The following is a 21,710-nucleotide window of genomic DNA, read 5'->3' as shown; positions in this document are numbered from 1 at the left end:
TAATTGAGCACTTGTGGAATGAATATACTAATTCTGATAATTAGTACGATGTAATCTATCTTTCAAATGTATGTTTTTATGTTGAATTATTTAAATGTAATATTTTTAGTAATGTTATTTTTATTTATCTTTTTTTTTTATTTATATTAATTTTTGTTAAATATTGGTAAGTACTAAATTATTTTAATCACTTAATTAAAAAAATATCACCATTATAATTATTTATTGAAATATTTATTAATAAAGAGATTGTTTTATTTTAATAATAATATAATAGTGAATAGTATTTTTAGTGTGAAATTTGGTGTTGTGGTTGGAGTTGGAAAAAAATTTGGTGCTAAATCAACACAAAAGTTGTGTTGAATTAACACCAAATATAAGAAATGGGTTGGAAAAATCATCGTATAGCATTGTACAGCATCGTACATCATCGTAAAACAAGAAATTAAATTTTTTTAAAAAATCATCGTATAGCATCGTACCGCATCGTACGACATCGTATAGAGTCGTACGACAATTTTTTTGAGAAAACATAAACCCATCGTACACCATCGTATCGCATCGTAGAGCTCTATGAATTTCATCGTACGACATCGTACAACATCGTACGACATTGTACGATGCATCAATCTCATCGTACACTGGCCCTAATTTCAAACCCTAACAATCTAAATCCGACCCAAATCACCTCAAATCAACTCAAATCAGGTAATAACTAAGTCCTAAACCCTATTCTAACTATTTTCAATGAAGTTTAACAAGAAATTACATGAAAACTCACCTTTTTACTTGGTTTTGAAGCTTGGGATTTTTGAGATCCACCGCCGCCGGAAACTCCATCGTGCGCCATCGTATAAGCTCGTATGGACTCGTATATGCTCGTTTGGAATCGTATAAGCTCGTATGGACTCGTATGAGATCGTACGTGTTTTATTTCGTTTTTTTCGAGTGAGGGAGAGAGAGAGAGAGCGAAATGTTAGGAGAGTTAGAGTGTTCAAATGAGTCTAGGGGTATTTTTGTCCACTTTTGACCCAAAAGTCCATTTTAAGATATTTCATTAAGTTAAGGTCCAAATTAGATATTTAATCCATTTTTAAGTCCAATTAATGAAATTTTCATTTTGTAGACTCAAAAGTTATGAAAATATCTCAATTAGACTCATTAGTTCAGAAATATCTAAAATTAGACTTTTGTACCAATTTCGGACAAAAATACCCTTTCAACCTTTCAAGGTAGTATAACCATTTTTCATCTCTCATTCTCTCTCATTTCCTCTTGTTTTCATCATTTTCGAGTATTCAATTTGTTCAATCCCGTCGAAATGGGTTAGTATGCTCATTCATTCATCTTTTATAGTTATGTTGATATAGTTTGTCTAGAAAAAAAAAAGTTGGTGATTTAGGTCAAAGAACCCGGAATTTAACGTTATTTCCGATGAAATCCGATAGTTTAGGATGAAATTTAAGTACTATTTCCGATGAAATTCAAGCTGAAATTCCGACAGGATCCGACCGGATCTGGCAAGATCTGGCAGGATCTGGCGGGATCTGGCAGGATCTGGCAAGATCTGGCAGGATCCGACCGGATCCGACAGGCTGCCAGAAATCCGACCAGATCTGGCGGGATCTGGCAGGATCCGACCGGATCCGACAGGTTGCCAGAAAAATGAAAAAATCCGGTATTTTTTTATTTAATGTATTCATGTTCAACAAAAAATTTCCAGAAAATTTGACAACTCTAAAACTTAGTTTTACCTCTAAATCACATATAAATCAACTTAAATAACTACTTATCTTGTATTATATCATCATACACAACTAAAACCTTGAAAAAAACATAAAAAAAAAACTAACCTTTTTTGACATTTATGGTGGTGGTTGAGTTCTTGAGTTCTTGAGAGGTTGAAGATGATGGTCGGAGACGGTCGGATTTGTGGATGTGGTGGTCGGGTCTCGTCGGATTTTGAGAGGAGATCGTCGGATTTTGAGAGAGAGGGGGGGCGGTTTTTTTTTTTTTGTTTTTTTCGAGTGAGAATAAGAAAGAGAGAGTTTTAATGGGTTGGGGGTATTTTTGTCCGAAATTGGTACAAAAGTCTAATTTTAGATATTTCTGAACTAGTGAGTCTAATTGAGATATTTTCATAACTTTTGGGTCTACAAAATGAAATTTATCAAGTAAAAGGCATATTTACGGAAAGTAAAAACAAACATTGTTCATCATTGGCCATCATCTTTCTTCCGGAGTCGGGTCTAAATTTGCAAGGGAAGGTTATTTGAGTTCAAAGATCCCTCGGGACTCGGAAATCCCAAATCTTATTCCGCGCTCAAACTCAGAGTAAGGATTTCTTCTGTTACCTGAGAATCGCTTGCTATCTGATTTGTTATTTCGAATTCTCTCTCTCCCTATCAGATTTGTTTGTATTGGGTATCGCAGTGATTCTTAATTCGATTCTGAGTTAGGGTTTGTGTGGTGTTGTTTTAGGTGTCGCTATGTCTTTGTTCGGTAAAGTGGGTAAACTCGTCACGCAATCTGCGTCGAACAGGATCAACATCGAAGCAATCCGATCCTTGTCTTATCTCCCAAATTCCAAATCTTTTATTGGAGGTTTTTTCGTTTATTTATTTATTATGCAACTTTCGCTCGATCTCTCTTTTAAATTTTTTGTTTTGGTTATGTTTTTAAATTGATTTTCCGTTTTTGCTGTTGTTGAAGGTATTCCATCTCAGTCGGATGAACAAGCTTTGAATCCAAAGGTAATATTTTTTTTATCCTTCTTTTTGAATATTGATCAACTATCTTTGAGTGGGAAGATTGGAAAAATCACAATGATATCTACGATATGAATTAAGACCTGAAAATAAGTTTTAGCTTCGTCTTTAACCACAATTTGAGTGTTTCAGTTTCACTTCAATTGTTTATAGTATTAGTCTGATTGGGCTTTCCATTGATACTTTTCTATTAGCTGTTTGGGTACACTGTTTGAGTACTCATTTTGACACTGGCAATCGAAACCGTAACTCTTGGAAAAGTTATGTTTCGATTGCCAAAAACTGTTTGGATCAAGAATTGGTAACACTAAAACACCCAAGGCAGATTTTCAAATTTTCATATTCCTTTTGAGTCTCGTCTTTTCTTTGTTATTTTCAACCCTATCACTCTGCAAAGCGTGTCCTTGTTTGTTATTATTCGATGGCATTGATACAATTAGACCTTTGAAGTAAGTGAAACAGCTTAATTGTACAGCATAAGCTCAAAAAAAAAAAAAAAAAAAAGACAGACAGACAGAGGGTCTTCCAGAATTTGAAGGAGCACTCCCCAAATTTTTTCTAAGCTTCGTAAACAATATATTTTGGTAAATCTTTTACAATATTTCTGTTGAAATAAAGACATTTCAAATTTATGTGAAATAACCTTTGAAATTGATAACCGATATGTCTGTGAAATCGATATTTCAAACCGTTCCTTAAAAAAGACAATAAGTAGCCTTGGGATTCATTTGCTTCTATTGGTTACATCAAACTATTAACACATCATGTAATTAAGATTTTTCTGAATGTGAACTCTCTCTCTCTCTCTCAGGAACTTCCCGGTCGCCGAGTAAGGATCGACGATGCTATTTACAGGCGTGGCTTTGGAGGTCTTAGTGGGGTCCGCAGCTACTCAGCCGCCGCGGCCGCCGGAGTCGGAGTCTCAAGCAACGCCGCTTTGGCCAACGTGGCTGGAGCCGGAGTTCTGAATCTCGCTCTCTTCTGGCACATAAACGACGGGATCAGGGAGATTCTGGCCGATTACGTTCACCACGAAATGACAAGAACCGTGATGTTGGTGAATCTCAGACTGTTCCTCATCATCGCAGCCAAGGATGTTTTCGTGTCTTTTGCCTTTTAGGGAAAGTCGTGAACAGGTTTCATTTTTTTTTTTCTGTTGCAGAAGAGCTTGAATAAGCAAAAGAACTAATTGTTTACTTGAAAGGGTTTGAATAACTACGAGTTTGTGTCGTAAAATGTAATGACGAGATGAGCTTGTGATTCTGAGGTTATGGATTGCAATCTTTTCTTCTCTTTTTATGCAATATTTGCTACCGTTTGAATATTTGAGGTTGTTCTATAAGATTGAAATACTGGGCAGTTCCAGTTTTATATAATTGTATATTTTATTTTATTTATTTTCAATATAATTATCATCCTATAGATGAGAAATCTCCACAAGTCAACAGAAAGATTCTTGCAATTCTACGCAAGAATAAATGTGTAAACAAAAAGAAATTGTGGTTCATATTACCCATGTACTATCAAGTGACTTGATAAAAAAAAAAAGTGTACTATCAAGTGTCAAACTTGGGAGACAAGAAATCTTTCAAGCGTTGAAGAAGTTCACTTCAGAACCCGAGCTTTGGTGCAAGAATGCGAGTTGCCTGAACGCGTTTGTCTGACCGACTAGAGATCTTGAGTTCGGGAATCCGAGTGTGAAATGGGGCTTTGATCCTCGGTCGTCCTCTCTTAGACAATTCCCCGAAGTGGAATCAGAACGGATTTTCCGAAAGTCAACCTCCGATGGCTGGTCAAACACTGTACGGCACGGCTTCTTTCTGAACAACCCTGCATGATCATCGGAGGATCTCGGGTCTCGAGCTCGAGCCAGCAAAGATGAAGCGAACAAGGCTGCGCTCGGAATCGCTTCCTCTCCAACAAGATTCCTTGCCTTGGCCTTGATTTTCTCAGAGTCCTCTAAAAACTCCATTGTTTTGTCCGTGATTCTTGCGGAAGTCTGTGGCGAATCGACGGATCGATTTCGTTCCGCGGAACGGTTTTTGATCGGGAAATTAGACCCGACTAGTTTTTGTCTGGCGATCGCTTGAACTACGGGCCCTAAATCTTTGGCGAATGACATTAAGCTTTCGCTGTAACAAATCTCTTTCTGAACGACCTGTCCGAGAAGGGAACATAATTTATTACCAGTTCCGGTCATAAAAACTCGGATAATGTCAGTTTAAAATATTTTATACCAAATTATGAAAACGTACTTAAAAATTAGAAAGCTTTCAAAAAGAACTCACATGCTCAAGCTGTTTTCTGTTGGAAGGCATTAACGAGATAATCGATTCGGTTTGATCAAAAGAAGATTTCCAAGGTCTGTACGTATACCGTTTATCGGATTCGATAGATCTTGATCCTATTTCATTGCAACCACCTGCTTGAGAGATTACGATTAAATTATTTAAAATCATCAAATGCATGTCCTCTTAAACATACAAACCAATATTAGTTCATGTGATCAATGCTATGACTTTAATATATATCTTTTCTTTCTCTCTTACCTCGATACCTGGTTCGCCTCTTGATATTCGGAGAAGCGTTCGTTGAGCTTGGTATGGATTTCAAAGACGAATCTTCGATCGTCGCGCTGTTGGATTTCGCATCATTAGCCAGTTTCGGGCGAGTTCTTCGAGCGCTTCGAAGCCTTGCCTCAGAGAATTCCGATTCAAAACTCTCGGGACATTTTTTAAGTGCGCAAAAGACTTCTGTGGCTAGTTCATCGACCACACGAGCCTGTAGTAAATAATATTTGCCCACTTTAGATTCGTTTCTTCTTGAGAGCTTGAATCAAAGGTTCATAGTCTTACTTACCTCTCTGAAGTAAATTGAACCCGAGGGATTAAAATGCATTGCGTTTCTGGTTATCAAGAATACATCGTTCTGCGTAACAACAGCACAACAAACATCGCAAAACGATTGGCAAGCGTTTTGATAAAGAACGTAAATATTCGGAGGAAAAGGAAAGTACTAATTATGAGTGGATTTTAAGATTTCATAAACACTCGAGTGATGAGAGACAAAGACCTCAAACTGTTCAAGACTTTCATACATTCCTTCATGAAGCTTAGCTCTCATTGTACCGAAATCCATAGGCTCTTTAATGATCTCGTAGTAGTCTTCAACCTTTCGCGACAAGTCGGAATAAATAAATAAACATCAATGGAATGGGAACAAGGACACGTAAATCATCCGAGATTGCGTCACATACCTCATTTGGATCGACCGGTTCTGCGAAAATTTCGTGAGTGTCTATCCTAAAACATTCAAAATAAAAGAATTCACAAAATAATAGTACAGATAAATGTGATGCCTCTTCATAGTTCATAGTACTACGCTTATAGTTTTTTGTTTTTGTTTTTGTTTTCTTACCTCTGTAAAGTATCGAGAATAAGCTCGAACACTCGTTTTTCGGGTGTGCGTGGCTTAAATGGCACATTGGAGTCTGAATACAGCACAATATTAATTAGATTGAATGTGTGATAATATAATATTGTAGACTTGATGGTATAAAATATCACAAGAAAATGCTAACCAGTTTTAACATTATGAGCTTGATGATCTTCAAGTTGTGGTTCTTCATCACCCTAAAAAAAACATTTTGAATCAAAGAGAACTCAGTTATAAAAAATAAAAAAAATAAAAAAAAAACTAGCTATTGCAGAGATGGTTTTTAATCTCAAGCAGAGAACAATATGAGACTGATTTTTTTTTCCTCTTTATAATTTCATGCCTAACACGAGATTGTATTTGTATGTGACTAAATATGAACCCATTGAGCAAAATAACCAACATTAAATAATGTGCACAATTACCAAAACCCATTGAGCAAAACATGAATGTTTGTCAATATAGTAATATTTCCAGAAAGAAATTGATGAAAGCAGACCTTTGTTGGAGCTAGTACATAAAGCTCTCTCTTTTTACTTGACCTTGTCCTAGTGGCTGGTCCTGGAACAATTTTTTTATTATTGGAACAAATTTCTTCTCGCGTGATGCTCACGCGCCTATTAGCCTTCTTCCATTCACCATCCAAGAAACTTCTCCTATTTTTATTTATTTATTTATAATATTATGATCATGCATGAATATGCACAACACACACACACAAAACGAAACCCATATTTTAGTTTACTGTTTCATTGCAAGAGGAGATGAAAATACACACACATTCTTTCTTTCTTTCTTAATTTGACACCCAAAAAACACCCACCTGGCCATTTGAAGCAGATTGGCAAAAACAAACACTGATCAAAATGGTTTTTTTTTTGTTCAAAATTAAAGTGATGGCATTAGAATGAGGCTGTAAAAGTGTAACATTGGGATTTTGGGTTTGAGGTTTGGTAATGATATTGGTATGTGAGTGACTGAGAGGATGGGTTTGAAAGTTTATACCTTTATATTACATTTTATCTTTTGGAAAGCTGCGAGAAGTGAAAGGAATGACAAAAAAAAAAAATAGAAAACACCCATTTCTTACCACAGCTTGCTATAAATGGCATTTTTTTTTTCTTTTATTCTCTTTTACTTTTTTTGAGACGTTTATTATTCAGGTGATAAAGTAAAGAGCATTTAACCATCAAAATTTGGTGTTTCAATTATTTTTTTACTACTGATATGATTAGCTGTTATGTTGCTTTGTTGTTTACAGCAATATAAAGAAAATAAAAAGCTAATTATGCCAATAAAAAATTTATAAATTAATGGAAGGAAATTAAGTGTTATAATGGATGGTTAATGAGGTGGATTTGTAGAATTTTTTTTATTATATTTTATTTACTTAATGACATATTCTCAAATTGAATTCCTTATAGAGAAATTGATTGAAATTCTAGTAAAACATATAAGAAATAAATTCTATATTTCAATTCAACACATTAATTTTTCATGACTAAAAAAATATATAAGGAACTAAGCCAGGTAGTTTATATAGTATACTTCCACTCACACCAGTTGAACAAACTTTTTTTTTTTTAATGGGTAATGGATATAGGTCAAATGAGATAAACTTTAATGTTGAGAATATTGCCTCAATATATTTGTTTGGGGTTAGATTAAACTGAAATTGGGAAAGAGAGAATGTAATGCTAATATATTTGGAATAGAAAGTATAACTTAGGAGTAATTACGGCATAAATATTTGATATTATTCCGTAACATGTACTTTTTTTTCACCACGACTCGAACCAATCTCCTTATTTTGAGGCTATGGTGTTTACAACCCCTTGTTTGGTAAAAACTAACATATAGTTATGTATACTTAATTATTTTTTTTTCTTTCCAATTTTCAAAGTTATTAGCTCTGTTAAATATAGAAAATGAAAACATAGAAGTTGTTGACGTGAGAATTCACCTCAAGCAAATCTTGATCTTTTAGAGAAAATCAATTTTGTTCTGTTAATGAGTCTCAAATTTCCATCACAAGACGAGCCTAGTGCTATTTTAAATATTTTTATTAGTTAGTTTCTTGTTTTTTTTTTGTTTGCTTAATTTGGTTATCTCTAGGTAATGGTTGATTAATGAATGCAATCTATATTCTTTAAAACTCGTTTATAATTATTTATGACTATTTTCCAATATAAGCAAAACATTGATTATATTAGAAATCATATATTGCAAATCATGTACGCCGCGGTGGGACGGTGGAGGCTGCGCCAGTGTGGAGTTTCGAGCGACAAGTTGCTTCTAAAAGTTAGGTCAAAATTAAAAGGGAGAACTTTGATCCGCTTAAATTTTCACAAAACTAAAAGCGACATATTGCTTATAAAAGTGCAGTAAAACCGTTTCAATTTTAGAAGTCATATCTTTAGCAGTGAAAGATGTTCAATAAGTAAAGTAAAATCTTATACACATGTAGCTATCAAAACATTCAACGAGTGAATATTTTATCTCCGATGTTAATATTTTATAGAAAAATCACGTAAATTAGGCCACTTTAAACATTAGGATTTCAATTAGTTAGTACATGTTTTAATTTTTCTCCTTGAATTTTCTATCTCTCACACGCATATGCGAGTGCGCACACACGGTTGCGGCAATTTTAGCGGAGTCAAAGAGAAACGCGGAGTTGGTGCTAGAAAGTTTGGCGGCGGTCCCCACCCCAAGATCATCCACATCGTCCTCATTGGTGTAATCATTCTCGACAAATTCACCTTATATATGAGGATACAAACTAATGTATATAAATTAGATTTAGGGTTCATAATAGGGACATACTCAATAGACACAAGGAAGCCTTGCAAGTAACGATGGCATTGGCCACCATGATTCTCTCGTTGACGAGGCCGTATAGCGAGGAAGAATTTCATTCCGTTGTTGGACTATCGACCATATGACTATGAAGTAGTATTTACCACCAATAAATATTTGTATGTCCCGATAAATATCATATTTTTTATTTTATAGTATTGGCTTTTATGTTTTCTTGATTTTTTTTCGGGATTTTGAATTGAGAATTTAAAGAGACGAGCCTCATGCTATTTTCAATATTTTCGTGGTTTTTTTTTTATTTGGTTATGTTTAAGTAATGATTGATTAATGAAAGGAATTTATAACCTTTAAGACTCGTTTACAGAGATTTGTGACTAGTTTACAATAAGCAGAACATAGTTATGTTATAAATTCTATGTTTTCATTTTGTTGATACACTGTCTTATTTTTTATAAACATTGATTAATTTGTTTAAAATTTTGACTATATTAATTAAAAATTTAAAAACTCTGATTCCATTTTAAAATCTATTAAATTTTTGTATGAGATATCTCGCTGGTCGAGTACGTGTGGTTTAAAAAAAAAAAAAAAATTTGCGCACAGAAATATTGTGGATACCGTGTGAGGGACCATAAAAAACAAATTACAATTTTGTCAATTAGTCGTAAAAGTGGAAAATTAAAGAAATCGAAGCGACACCGTTTTACAGATCACACTAAAACGACACCGTAAGAGCAGCACAGAGCCAAAACCCTAGATCAACTGAGGTATATAAGAAACTTTCTCAGCCGCGAGGCCTTGATCGAGAGAGAAGAGAGCGAGCTAGCGAAAATGTCGAAGCGAGGAAGAGGAGGTTCGGCGGGGAACAAGTTTCGCATGTCGCTGGGTCTTCCGGTGGCGGCGACGGTGAACTGCGCCGACAACACCGGAGCGAAGAATCTGTACATCATCTCCGTCAAGGGAATCAAAGGTCGCCTGAATCGTCTCCCATCGGCTTGCGTCGGCGATATGGTCATGGCCACAGTCAAGAAAGGAAAGCCCGATCTCCGTAAGAAGGTTCTCCCCGCCGTCATCGTACGGCAGCGCAAGCCTTGGCGCCGAAAGGACGGTGTCTTCATGTACTTCGAAGGTATTTCATTCGAATCTCACCCCAAACCCTAATTTTTAATTTTTATTAGCTCGAAACATATAATAATTAATTACTCCGTTGTCGTGTCTGCAGATAACGCCGGTGTGATTGTAAACCCTAAGGGCGAGATGAAAGGTGATCTATTACTGCTTGAATTTAATTAGAGAATTATTTAAAGTGTCTTTAAATTTTTTCTTAATTTTCATTTCTCTATCATGATTATTATTGCAGGGAGTGCAATTACTGGTCCGATCGGAAAGGAATGCGCGGATCTCTGGCCGAGGATCGCCAGCGCTGCGAATGCTATTGTTTAGAGTTTGGTTTGTTCTTCTTCATTTAGAATTCTGATTCGAAATTGTGAGTCTTGTGATCTGTTCTCTGGTGGTTTGAGTTGGTTTTATTTTGTTATCGTAGGATTTTTGTCTTTCAATATCGGTTAATTTTGAAGGCTTATTTTTCTCGATACTCCCCTAAATGGACGACGGTGTGTTTTTTTGTTTCCATAGATAATCTTTTTAGTGTTTTTTGTGTTTATTTTCATAGATAATCAGTGGCTCCGATTTACCAAAGATTTAAAGTGTGGTATATTGTTCAGTAGAATACTTGATTTATAGGGAAAATATTTAAATTTGGCAAATAGCAAGTTTAGCCTTAAGTTGGCCAGATGTTGGGTGTGACGTCTCAATAATGGCTTTCTTCTAGGCTAAAGTTCTTCACAGGCTACAACTTTACAAGGGAAGAGAGTCTGAAGAAGAGAATGGTCAATTGTTCAAAGAACAAACTCTCTTTTTTTTCTCTCGAGGAAATGTGGTTACAAGCACGGAATAATACCACGTCGGTCGAAAACCAACGGAATAATTCCCACACCAAAGCACATGGAGGAACGATTCCCAACCACCGGGTGCTCGGAGCATGAGAAAGAGCATAGCGAGCCATATTATGAGCGGGGTTATTACAATTACGAGTATGAAAAAGAAAATTCAAAACATGAAAATTAGAAGATAGAATCTTAATATTGCTAATAATCGTGCTAAGCTACGTAATTGGTAAGGTGTCATTCTTAATAACCGAGACTGCTTCCAAACAATCCGATTGAATAATAATATTCTTCCAACCCATCTCGCAAGCAAAAAGCATACTTTGTAGGATCGCCATGGCTTCCGCGTGAGGAGGAGAGAGGCTCCGGGGTTTTGCAATTATCTCCGAGGTAAGAACCGACCCCTTGGAGTCTTGGGCAATGCACTCAACGCCCACCTTAGCCTCTTCCACATTTGTGGCCACATCGACCGAGATAAAAATGACACCCTCCGAAGGAGTCTTCCAAAACTAGGCCAGGTCAGCGTTCTTCACCAGTTCGTTGCCACCCAGGGCGCGGCGATACTCCTCGACGAATCCGCTGGTCCACTCAACTAGATCGCAAGGCTTCCACGTGCTTTTTCCGGCGCAAATGTTGTTCCTATGGTTCCAAAATTCCCACACCAAAGCAATAAATAGTTCAAGATCGCATACCTTGAGGGACTCCATAGCTGCCAAGAAGAGACCGATTGCATCTGTGCCCCTTGAATTCTTGACCAGCTCCTCAAAGCCCATGGCTTTCCAGACTTTTCGGGTCCAAGTGCATCTCCAAAAGGCGTGATCAATCGGTTATGTGCCGATGAGGCAGACCGAGAGGCGAGAATCTCTCGTGACGTGTCGGCGTTCAAACACGGTACGTCCCGGAATCCAACATCTACACACCTTCCACGTAAAGAGTTTGACTTTTGGGGGAAACTTAAGGTTCAAAGAACAATCTTAGTTAATGTAATTATTCTTATTATTATATTACATGAATGAATGATCTAGGAGTATTTATATCAACCAAGTTTAATTAATAAAGGTTTGACTTTTTGGTACCATGTCAATGTTATATATAAATATACATGAATGGATGATCTAGAAGTATTTATTTCAGCTAAGTTTAATTAAAAAAAAAAGTTGTCTTTTTGGTACCATGTCAACGTTATATATATATACACATATATATGTATATAAACAACTTTAATATATTTTATTTCTCTAAAACTTCATCGCGGTGTGGGTGGAAATTTATAGTTTATATGTGCATTCGAATAAGAGTTAAAAACACCACCAGACTACATTAGTGTTCTTATTTATAGTGTACCGAGGTCTCAATTAATTTTCTGTGCAATTGCTAAGCATACAGTTTATATCATTCTAAGCAATTTACTAATCGTTTATGCATTAACTAATTACTAGATGTGGGGGTGGTCTAAAGTTAAAGGCAATTCTTGAGACAATTAGGGTCCTTGCAGACGATAATACCAAAGTCGAATTTTAGTCGGGTATAACTGGGATGCTTATAAATAAATTATACCCTTCTATATAAGTATTTACAATACAACACAATCCATCCATTTATTGTTACATCAAGTCAGGGCCTTCTTTGGTTGGTTTGGAACGAGAATTCAATTTAGCCACAGACCAAAGATCGATCAATGAAAGCAACGTGCTCATCTCGGCAAGAGCCTAATACCTTCGGGTCTAAACGTGCAACTTGGTTTGTGTTTTTTTGGAGAAATTTTGGAACTACTATGGGCATAGGAGTCGATCTACTCACCTTTACATAAATTTTATAGGGCCAAGTCCAAGATCGATCTAAGGGCCGATGGTGAGATTAACTTCTCAAGATGATGTAGTCCAGATCAACTAGCGAAAGTCCTTACATGATTAACGATATAATTTATTGTTAATTAAGGCCACATTATTTATAGGCCTCCTAAAAAGAAATTAACATGGTCAGAAAATTCCAATTCGTCAAGTCATCGCTTATTTTCTTAGACCAAGTGGATACACGTCGTGAAAATCTTGAAACATGGAAGATAATCACGTACGTTTCTTCGAAAATGACGTACCGAAGAAAAACCTCAAATGGAAGTACATTTCACTTCATAAGATAAGCTTTATAAAATAAAACCTTATCTTATATTCTTATACGACGGAATCTTGAGATCCGCAAATATAAATTCAAAACAATATTTCATCTAAAATTTGTTTGTGATTGTTGTAACCCATTTCGGCATCAGCAACTATATTAAAGTGGACAATGAATATCTTAGATATATAACATTTGAAATCCGTTATGAAATCTCACGAGCTAAATATTTGGACAAATTAAAATACCATTGAGCTAAATAAACCTACTCTATATCGGTTTTGGGAATAGTATTTCTTCTACCGTTGTCACGAGTTTGTAAAGAAACTCAAAGGAAGTAAAGGCATAATAAGAAATGCACATATTGAATGATCGATTCATGAAAATTGAGGAATCAAAATTATAAAGTTTTGAAGACGAAGTACGCCATATAATTTCAACATTTTTGTTTATTCTAATTTGGGCAAATAAAATGGGCTTAAAGGATAAATTAGACGATATAAAGATAATGTGATTAAATTAAAAACCAATTAAAATTTGATTAGGTTGTGTACTTTATCATGGACTAGGTGGTAAATAGTAAGCTTTTCCCGCTGAATGAGAAAATGAGTTTGAGTCACAGATAACTATATATCAATAAAAAAAAAAAAAATTGTTGTTGTGTTTAAGACCTTTCAAAGAAAAATGAGTGATCGAGTTTAAAGCTAGGGACCCTTAAAGCTAAGAGTACACAAAACTGGTAAAAGAATTAGAAAATAAAATATAATTTTAAATCTAAGAATAGAAAGTAAAATAAAAAGTTATATTGTAAATAATTTGGTCCTGTTTGTTTCTTCATTTGAAAACTGTTTTTGGCTTTTCTAACTTGAACAGTTTTTTGAAAAAACGGAATTGACTGTTTGTTTGATGATTCTCATAATACAACTCAAAAAGTTTTCAAACTATTTTTTGTTTTAATGAAGAAAATCAGAAAACAGTTTTTAGTTGTTTTCTAATTTTTTTCACTCAACTTTTTTAACTTTTTTTTTAATGTATCCTCTTTACATTTTCTTCTCTCCTATCAACATCATTTCATTTTCCTCACTTTTGATTATTGAATTTGTTTTCGTTCCCTGAAAAACTTAAGTTTTACAATTATGGCAAACTTTAAACTATCGGAACTCCATTTTACAAACTATTAATTGGTCGTGATCCTCTCGTCGAGCACATGAGTTTTCACTAATTTTAGTCAACATTAGGTATCAAAATTTGATATTTGTTGTATTGACTACAAAGACAAACGGTGTTTTCCGATGAACTTGTGAACAATCATTATTACTAAAGTTACGACCATTATATTTGCAGCAAAGACTTTCAATTAGTATATATCTCGACGCCTAATTCTTATGTGAATTATTACACCACAATTACAAAAAACTGAATAAAAAAAAAAAAACTGAAATTCTTACCAAACAGTTATTTGAAAACAACTGCAAAAAAATTTTAGACTACAACTACATGAAAACAAAAACAGTTTGAGTGAACTACCAAACAGGCCTTTAGTTCTCTCTCCAACAATTTATTCAAGTCTTTTTGTTTTTACAATTATAATTTCTCTTTCCCTACAACATACTAATTAAAGATACTTTGAATTTTTTTCAATGAGAATTATGTATCAGGTAGGACTCCAATCCCATTCCGTCAAATTGGTGTGGGCGTGTAGGTGCCTACTAGGGGTGGCAATTTGGTCCGGACACGAAACACGAAACGGTTACGACACGATTTAAAGCGGATTTGGATCTCAATAAATGGGTCGGTTCTTAATTGGATCGAACACGCTAACACGATTAAATAATGGTTCAAAACGACACGATTACGGTAACACGATAAAAAGCCGATTAACACGGTTATTAAATGGTCGACACGAAACACGATTACGACCCGCACGAATATGATCCAATTAACACGATTACGAGTAATAGCACGATTACGATCCATTTAAACACGATTAATATTATATATGTAAAATTATAAATTTATAACTATAAACATAAAATTATAATTATAAACATACAATTGATATTAGAAAACATGATGTAATAAATAAAGTATATTCGTATAAATATCAATTCATGTATGATAACATATAGTCAATAGTATACCAATTGACATAACGGGAGCAATAAAAATCCCAATTCATTTCAAACAATCACAATTACTATAGTCTCATAATAATATATCATATTCAATTTTGTTTTATTTCAATTCATATCAAACAATTTTCATTCACAATCACAATAACTATCATCTCATAATAACGTATCATATTCAATTTTATTGGATTTCAATTAAATTCATATTGAAAAATCACAATTTGAAATTGAAAGTACGTATCACATTCAATTTTATTTTATTTCAATTCAATTCAATTCATATCGAACAATTACAATTTACAATCACAATAACTATCATCTCATAATAACGTATCATATTCAATTTTATGTGATTTTAATTCAATTCAATTCACAATAACTATCGTCTCATAATAACGTATCATATTCAATTTTGTTTGATTTTAATTCAATTAAATTCGTATTGCAAAATCATAATTTATAATTGACAGTCACAATAATTATAGTCTCATTACAACGTATCATATTCAGTTTCTTCAAATCATTTGAGTATTGGTTAGAGAGTCACTCGTAGTGTATTTGTTGAATATGTGAATGTGAATTTGGGTATTGATTATGTAGTTGTTGAACTTTTGATTTTCGGTATTGTTGAACTTCTGGTCTTGGGCATTGTTGAACTTCTGATTTTGGCTTGAGTTTAAAGTGTGTTTGTTTTTGGTGTAAGTGTTTTTATTTTTATTTTTTTACAGGCTATAAATGGATTGTGATTCTAAATCAATTGAATAAACAATGTCGATGTATCGGAAGTTAGTACAAAAAGAAAGATGACAATTCTGATCTTATGAATGTTATGTTTTTTATAATTATATCGCAACTAATTGAGTCCAAATGTCTAAACACGGTTAAAACACGGTTAAATACCCATTTAACACGACTATTAAACGGTTTAATTTAAACGGTTATGGATCTGTAAAAAAAAATAAACGGTCGGATTTGGATCTAGATTTCAAACACGATTAATAAATGGTCGGATTTGGTTCTAGCAATTATTTATACAAACACGATTAACACGACACGATTACGACACGAACACGAAATTGCCATCCCTAGTGCCTACCTACCACTTGAGGTACTCTACTTGCTCATTAAAGATAATTAAATATAATAAAAATGCTATAACTTGTTTGGCAAAGAATAGAGGAAAACTAACTTTTATTTGAAAAAATGATGCGTAATCAAGAGATTATGGAATCATTTGATCATAAGCATTATTTGATGACCTATTTGTCTCGCTAACAAAAATTGTTGGGGACACAAAAAAAGAAGAAGAAGAGTTTCAATGACCTATTTGTCTCGCTAACAAGAAAAAAAAAATGAGTACCGAACTAAATTAGTGCCGAGATTCAATGATTTAGGAAAAACAATCTTAAATAGATGAATCTTATAAAAAAAGAGAGAACATGTAAGAGTGCTGTGAAAATCCTCATGTTTTATGTTATTCTTCTTGTTATTTATAAATACTTGTTGTCGGGTATGTGGGTTGATCAGACGTACGATCTGACAATTATTCGGTTATTGTGCACATTCATTAGAAGTGGACGATTATTTGTGATAACCGTCCGAGCATATGTTCTCGGATGATTTATTTATTTATCTAGCCATATTTATTAATTTGATTAGTCTTTGACTTACTGAATTTTTTTCTCTTTGAAATTTTGTTCGATAAAGTCGCTCTTACCTTATGAGCGTTGGTTTCTTTGTTTGATATCTCTAGAGCTTATTTTACTCGAGTTTTAGTGTTAGATTTATGTTGTTTTCGGTGGTACCAAACTATCGATTAAGTATACGTAAATTTCGGGAATAACAAAGTACATTGAAAATTTCTAATTTTTTTTTTGGGAACTAAAAACGGGCCTCAACAAGCCTAATCGAACCCCAGCAAATTGCGGCGGCAAAGAAAGCGAGCCCCGAACTCCGAATTTCTAACTCAAATGACGAAGAATAAGCCTTAAACTTGAATATATGAAGATTTATACATATGTAATAATATATATTTCGTTCTTACAATATGAATCTTTACAATTAAGAGGACCTATAACCGAAATCTTTGTTTATTTTTTTGGAGAAATTGTGGTAGAAATAGTCAATGTTTAGACAAAACAGTATTTATATACTCAAATCTCTATCTAAATATTGAGTATTTTTGCCGTTTTTTTGTTTTTTTGTTTTTTTTTTTTGGCTCAAATGGAATAAAAAACATGTCTCTCTCTACTATTACTTGCATACCAAAAACACACCCGACTCCGAGAGCATAGTCACCATGACGCATTTTTTTTATTATTAATATTTTATTTACAATATACACATCGGGGAATTTTTTTATTTTTTTATTAAAGTTGTAAACTTTTATTTAGAACATGAATCGTATATAATGTTAATCTAGCGAACCGACGAAAAACAAAACAAAAGAGACAACCTTACATATAAATCGGTGCAAGAGAATGTGAAGACGAAGAAGAACGAGCAATAGAAACCTCATCGAAGCATGCGCTTCGAGGAGCGTGAGAGGAAGAGAAGGCAGTGAATAAATTTGGAGCGTCGAATAGTGATTTCAGAGCTTGGTCTTCAAAGGTAAATCCTCTCAATTCTCAATCCCCATGAACTACCTCAAACCCATATCTATTTTCTTCTACTTTTGGGTTTTGCGTACATCATTTTGATGATTCCCAAGTTCTTACTTTTAATTTTACTAATAAACAATAAGGAGACCAGAAATCGAAGGTCAATCGATCAAGGAATCAAAATCCGTACATCTCTAATTAGTAGTTGATCGTTATTATTTTCAGGGATTCTTTGAGCCTGGAGATCTATAAAGGTCGTGTCTTTGAAGCTTTATCTGGTAATTTAGTTAAAACCCACCTGAGATATTCACGTATTTAGCTTCCTCTTTGTGCTTTTGTTGTATTTTTATTGTCTTCTAAGATTTGTGTTTCCTCTCTCTCTGGGTTCTCCAATGTGGAAGAGCATTTACTTCAATTCCTATTCCTAAGCTAAAGCTTGTGACTTTTAATGATGAGGAATCTTTAAAAAAACGATGAGGAATCTATATCTATATATGACATTGTGTTGAGAATCTGGACTGGTATAGATTGATCATATACATCTTCAACGAAACACAAAGAGTTTATCTGTCTTTTTCCTTTGGGAAACACTTGTCTCTTAAGTCGATTTTTTACGGAAATTATTCGCAAATTAACATCGGAGCTGTATGAAAAATGAAGGGTTGAGGAAGAAGAGGGACTGTTCTTATTCTCTTTGAACGGTTTTTGTTCCTTTTAACATGTGTTACATGGACTATTGATTCAGTTTCTGTGCATGCATTCTTTTTGATTGCAAAAATCATGTTGTTCTCGTGGCATAATATTTCATATAGCACATTGTTAAGAATCCAAGGGTAGTATAAAATAGGTAGTTGAATAAACTAATTAGTATAATACATAAGAAAGGAGGGAAGTAAGAAGATAAGCAAAGATTTAGTGAAGCTGAAGATTGAGGTGATTCCCTTTGGGAGAGATTGAACAAGCCTCTCGAAATTGTCTTGGATTCACACTCTCTCACACACAGGATAGTGATATATCATATATAGCTTTATACAGGATGGTTCCTGTGGTGATTTCAAATTTTTGGACTATTTCTAGGTTGGTTAGTGATCGAAAACAAGACTAGTTTGGTTGATTTTTTTTTTTTTTTTTTTTCTTTTTATTTCTCTTCATGCCCAACATGATCATCAATTTTTTCTTTGTAGTCAACATTTTGGTCAATTTTACCGTGTTATTTTACCAAAAATTGTTCTGAAAATTTCGCAAATGATTCATAACTACCATTTGCCACCATGTCGACTTGAGATAAAAAGGATTGTGATCGGTAGCCAGTAAGAAGCTAGAGTAAGAATTCCAAAGATTAAACCTTTTTTTTCCCCCATTTATCTCTTCATGTCCCGACACGATCATCATTCTCGTGTTTGATATTTTTCAGAGCTGGGTCTTCGTCGGCGGTGCGTGTACGTGTGAATTTCACGAGATAGGAATGTCGCATCAGTTACCGGAAACCGTGGGCTATCACGCGACCATGTTGGACCCTTTAACGGTTACCGTATGCACTTTGTGTCACAAGGTCCTCTCGACCGAGCCCCCGAGCAACAACCTCCTCCCTCCTCTCAGCGTCTGCGACGACTGCGAATTCCTCTTCTTCGACGACGCCCCGTCCCGCCGCCTGAGGCCGCCTCGCCGGAGACGGAGCGGAAGAAGAAGAGGAGCCGCGCAGAGCAGCACCGAGTCCGTCGAGAGCCTCTTCACCCACATGATCACCCTCGCCAGGCACCACAACCGACCCGACCCCGACCCCGAGAACGAGCCGCGAAACCGCCGCTCGACCCCGAACGGGTCCGGCCGGTGGCGCTCCGACGCCACCGACAGCGACGGCGGCGAGTCGGCCGCGAGCTTCGGCCGGCCCCGGGCCGAGAGCGACGCGGTCTCTTTCACGACGTACGGCGGCGACGGGGAGTCCGACGCCTCAGTCGACCTGACGGGCTTCCTCGACGAGAACGAGTTCGACAGCGACGCCGACATCGACCCGATGCGCGCCCGGCTCGCCCTCTGGGGATCGGAATCGGGGTCGGAATCGCGGGGCGACGAAATCTTCGAGGAGGATCCGGTGGACTACTTGGACTCGAGAGGGTTGGAGGAGTTTCTGATGCGGCTGGTCGAGGAAGACGGGTCGAGAAGGGGAGCGCCGCCGGCCTCGGCCGAGTTCGTGGCGGCTCTTCCGCGGATCGCGGTCGGAGAGAGAGAGCGGCACGAAGTGTGCGCGATCTGCAAGGACGGGCTTGGAGCCGAGGCGACCCTTTTGCCGTGCAGCCATTTGTACCACCCTCTTTGCATCGAGCCGTGGCTCTCGACGCGGAACTCGTGCCCGCTCTGCCGCTACGAGCTCCCCACCGACGACATCGACTACGAGGACGCGAAGCTGCGGCGGCAGAATCGACAGAGGGTTTCTCCGGCCGGTGTCGCCGGAGATGTCGATAGAGAGGAGGAGAGTGGTGGCGGGGGAGGAGGAGGAGGAGGAGGGCGGTGGCTGTTTCTGGCGGCGGCGCCGATCGTGGGGCTCGTGGGAATCGTTCTCGTGCTGTGGTTGGGGAATCGAGGAGCCTCGAGGAATTCGGTCCCGGCGGAGCGTGGCTTGTCTTCTTTGGGTGGCCAGAGGAGGGAGAGTAGGAGCCGGAGGTGGTGGTCGTTTTTCTAGTTGGGGTTTTTTTGTTGTTGTTGTTGTCGTAGTGGCTGATCTCGTAAATATGCCTGTGATTGTTCTTTGGTGTTGGCGAGAGAGTACTTGGTTGTACTCTTGTTTAACTGGGGTTTATCCGTGTCTTTGAAGTATTGTTGTGCTGTGTTTGTGTTTGTTATGTGATGATTCTGTTTTGTTGTACCAGAACCATACCCGAGTGAAGCATTTTTCATGGGGATTTTACTGCTGTTTTGGAGATTTCAGAACCAATTGGTCTCGAATGTAAAGTCACCTATAGTGCCTCTAAATTTGGTTTCAAAGTTATATTTGTCAAGTATAACACAATAATTTCCATGGATGAAAAAAAGACACCATGACAAAAATATAACACCATAAAAGTATACTAAATATAAACCCCAAAAAAATTACTCCTATGCTGTTTTGTTTTTGTTTTCCTTTACAAATGACTAGTAATGATGGGACTGAATAATAAGGAGCTTCCAATATCCAGCACACATCCTTGTTGAATTTGCAGGTCACTTCACTGGTTTCTTTCATATTCTGCAGAGCATTCCCGAAACTGTATAGATTGTGGGTCAGAGTCGATTCCAAGAGCGCTGCTTCAGCTAATCGGTATCCGGACTTGGCCGTGTAAGCTCCCGATTTATCATAATTCCATGTAAGCTTACCCAGAATTTTTGACATACCGAGTGGGATATTTTATGACGTCTATAACATCAATATCCCATGACACATATCGCGGATTCTTTGCTCGTTTCACGCATATGTCATCGGATCGATGAATTAGGAAACCTTGATATGGCGTTAGGCTGCCGTGGGGATAGCCATGGCTTTGGTCGAGGGGGGTGATGTCCATCGGTCTGAGAAGACCTTGACCTGATTGTCGTCATCGATACACCACCGTGTTCCGTGCTTCAGAATTTCACGGCCCCAAATAACAGTTGGCCATAGATAAGAGGCCGAATTACTACACTTCACATTGAGGAACGAAGTCGAAGAGTAATATTTCGCCCTTTAAACTTTGGCTGCGAGTAAGTGATGGCTTGTCACGAGTCTCCAGCCTTGTTTAACTAACAATGACTGGTTGAAGATTTTTAAATCCTTGAACCTCAAACCTCCGTGAGCCTTAAGCTTGCGAAGGAACTCCCAAGGTTTCCAATGGATACTGGAAGGCGAAAGACACTCATAGAGTATGTGAAGGTCAGTTCGAC

The 21,710-nt window shown here is 36.4% G+C and overlaps 4 protein-coding genes across 4 annotated transcripts; 3 read left to right on the top strand and 1 right to left on the bottom strand.

Moving 5' to 3' along the window:
• Positions 1–2,196: 2,196 nt before the first annotated feature.
• On the top strand, positions 2,197–4,144 carry SDH4 (succinate dehydrogenase subunit 4). Its single transcript, XM_089630675.1, has 4 exons — positions 2,197–2,334; positions 2,482–2,604; positions 2,713–2,753; positions 3,580–4,144. Exons 2-4 carry the CDS (start codon positions 2,490–2,492, stop codon positions 3,886–3,888), a joined length of 465 nt encoding a protein of 154 aa, XP_089486801.1. The 5' UTR covers positions 2,197–2,334; positions 2,482–2,489; the 3' UTR covers positions 3,889–4,144.
• Positions 4,145–4,205: 61 nt separating this feature from the next.
• Positions 4,206–9,078, bottom strand: LOC149405209 (uncharacterized). The gene is made up of 11 exons (XM_089607790.1): positions 9,030–9,078; positions 8,839–8,965; positions 6,629–6,713; positions 6,349–6,400; positions 6,186–6,258; positions 6,025–6,070; positions 5,841–5,939; positions 5,628–5,696; positions 5,318–5,549; positions 5,057–5,190; positions 4,206–4,926 (listed from the first exon to the last, which is right to left on the bottom strand). The coding sequence occupies exons 1-11, from the start codon at positions 9,076–9,078 to the stop codon at positions 4,357–4,359; spliced, it is 1,536 nt and encodes a 511-aa protein (XP_089463916.1). The 3' UTR covers positions 4,206–4,356.
• A 722-nt stretch (positions 9,079–9,800) lies between these two features.
• On the top strand, positions 9,801–10,686 carry LOC149405208 (large ribosomal subunit protein uL14x/uL14z/uL14y). Its single transcript, XM_089606947.1, has 3 exons — positions 9,801–10,152; positions 10,246–10,287; positions 10,384–10,686. Exons 1-3 carry the CDS (start codon positions 9,855–9,857, stop codon positions 10,464–10,466), a joined length of 423 nt encoding a protein of 140 aa, XP_089463073.1. The 5' UTR covers positions 9,801–9,854; the 3' UTR covers positions 10,467–10,686.
• Positions 10,687–17,515: 6,829 nt separating this feature from the next.
• Positions 17,516–20,769, top strand: LOC149405207 (RING/U-box superfamily protein). Its single transcript, XM_089606946.1, has 3 exons — positions 17,516–17,826; positions 18,042–18,094; positions 19,231–20,769. The coding sequence occupies exon 3, from the start codon at positions 19,282–19,284 to the stop codon at positions 20,494–20,496; it is 1,215 nt and encodes a 404-aa protein (XP_089463072.1). The 5' UTR covers positions 17,516–17,826; positions 18,042–18,094; positions 19,231–19,281; the 3' UTR covers positions 20,497–20,769.
• The last annotated feature ends 941 nt before the right edge of the window (positions 20,770–21,710 follow it).

Source organism: Urtica dioica, chromosome 2, assembly GCF_054948205.1.
Source record: "Urtica dioica subsp. dioica isolate 48M chromosome 2, U.dioica_male_clone48M_v1_H2, whole genome shotgun sequence".
Taxonomy (NCBI): Eukaryota; Viridiplantae; Streptophyta; class Magnoliopsida; order Rosales; family Urticaceae; genus Urtica; species Urtica dioica.
This window is presented reverse-complemented; position numbering and strand designations above follow the sequence as displayed.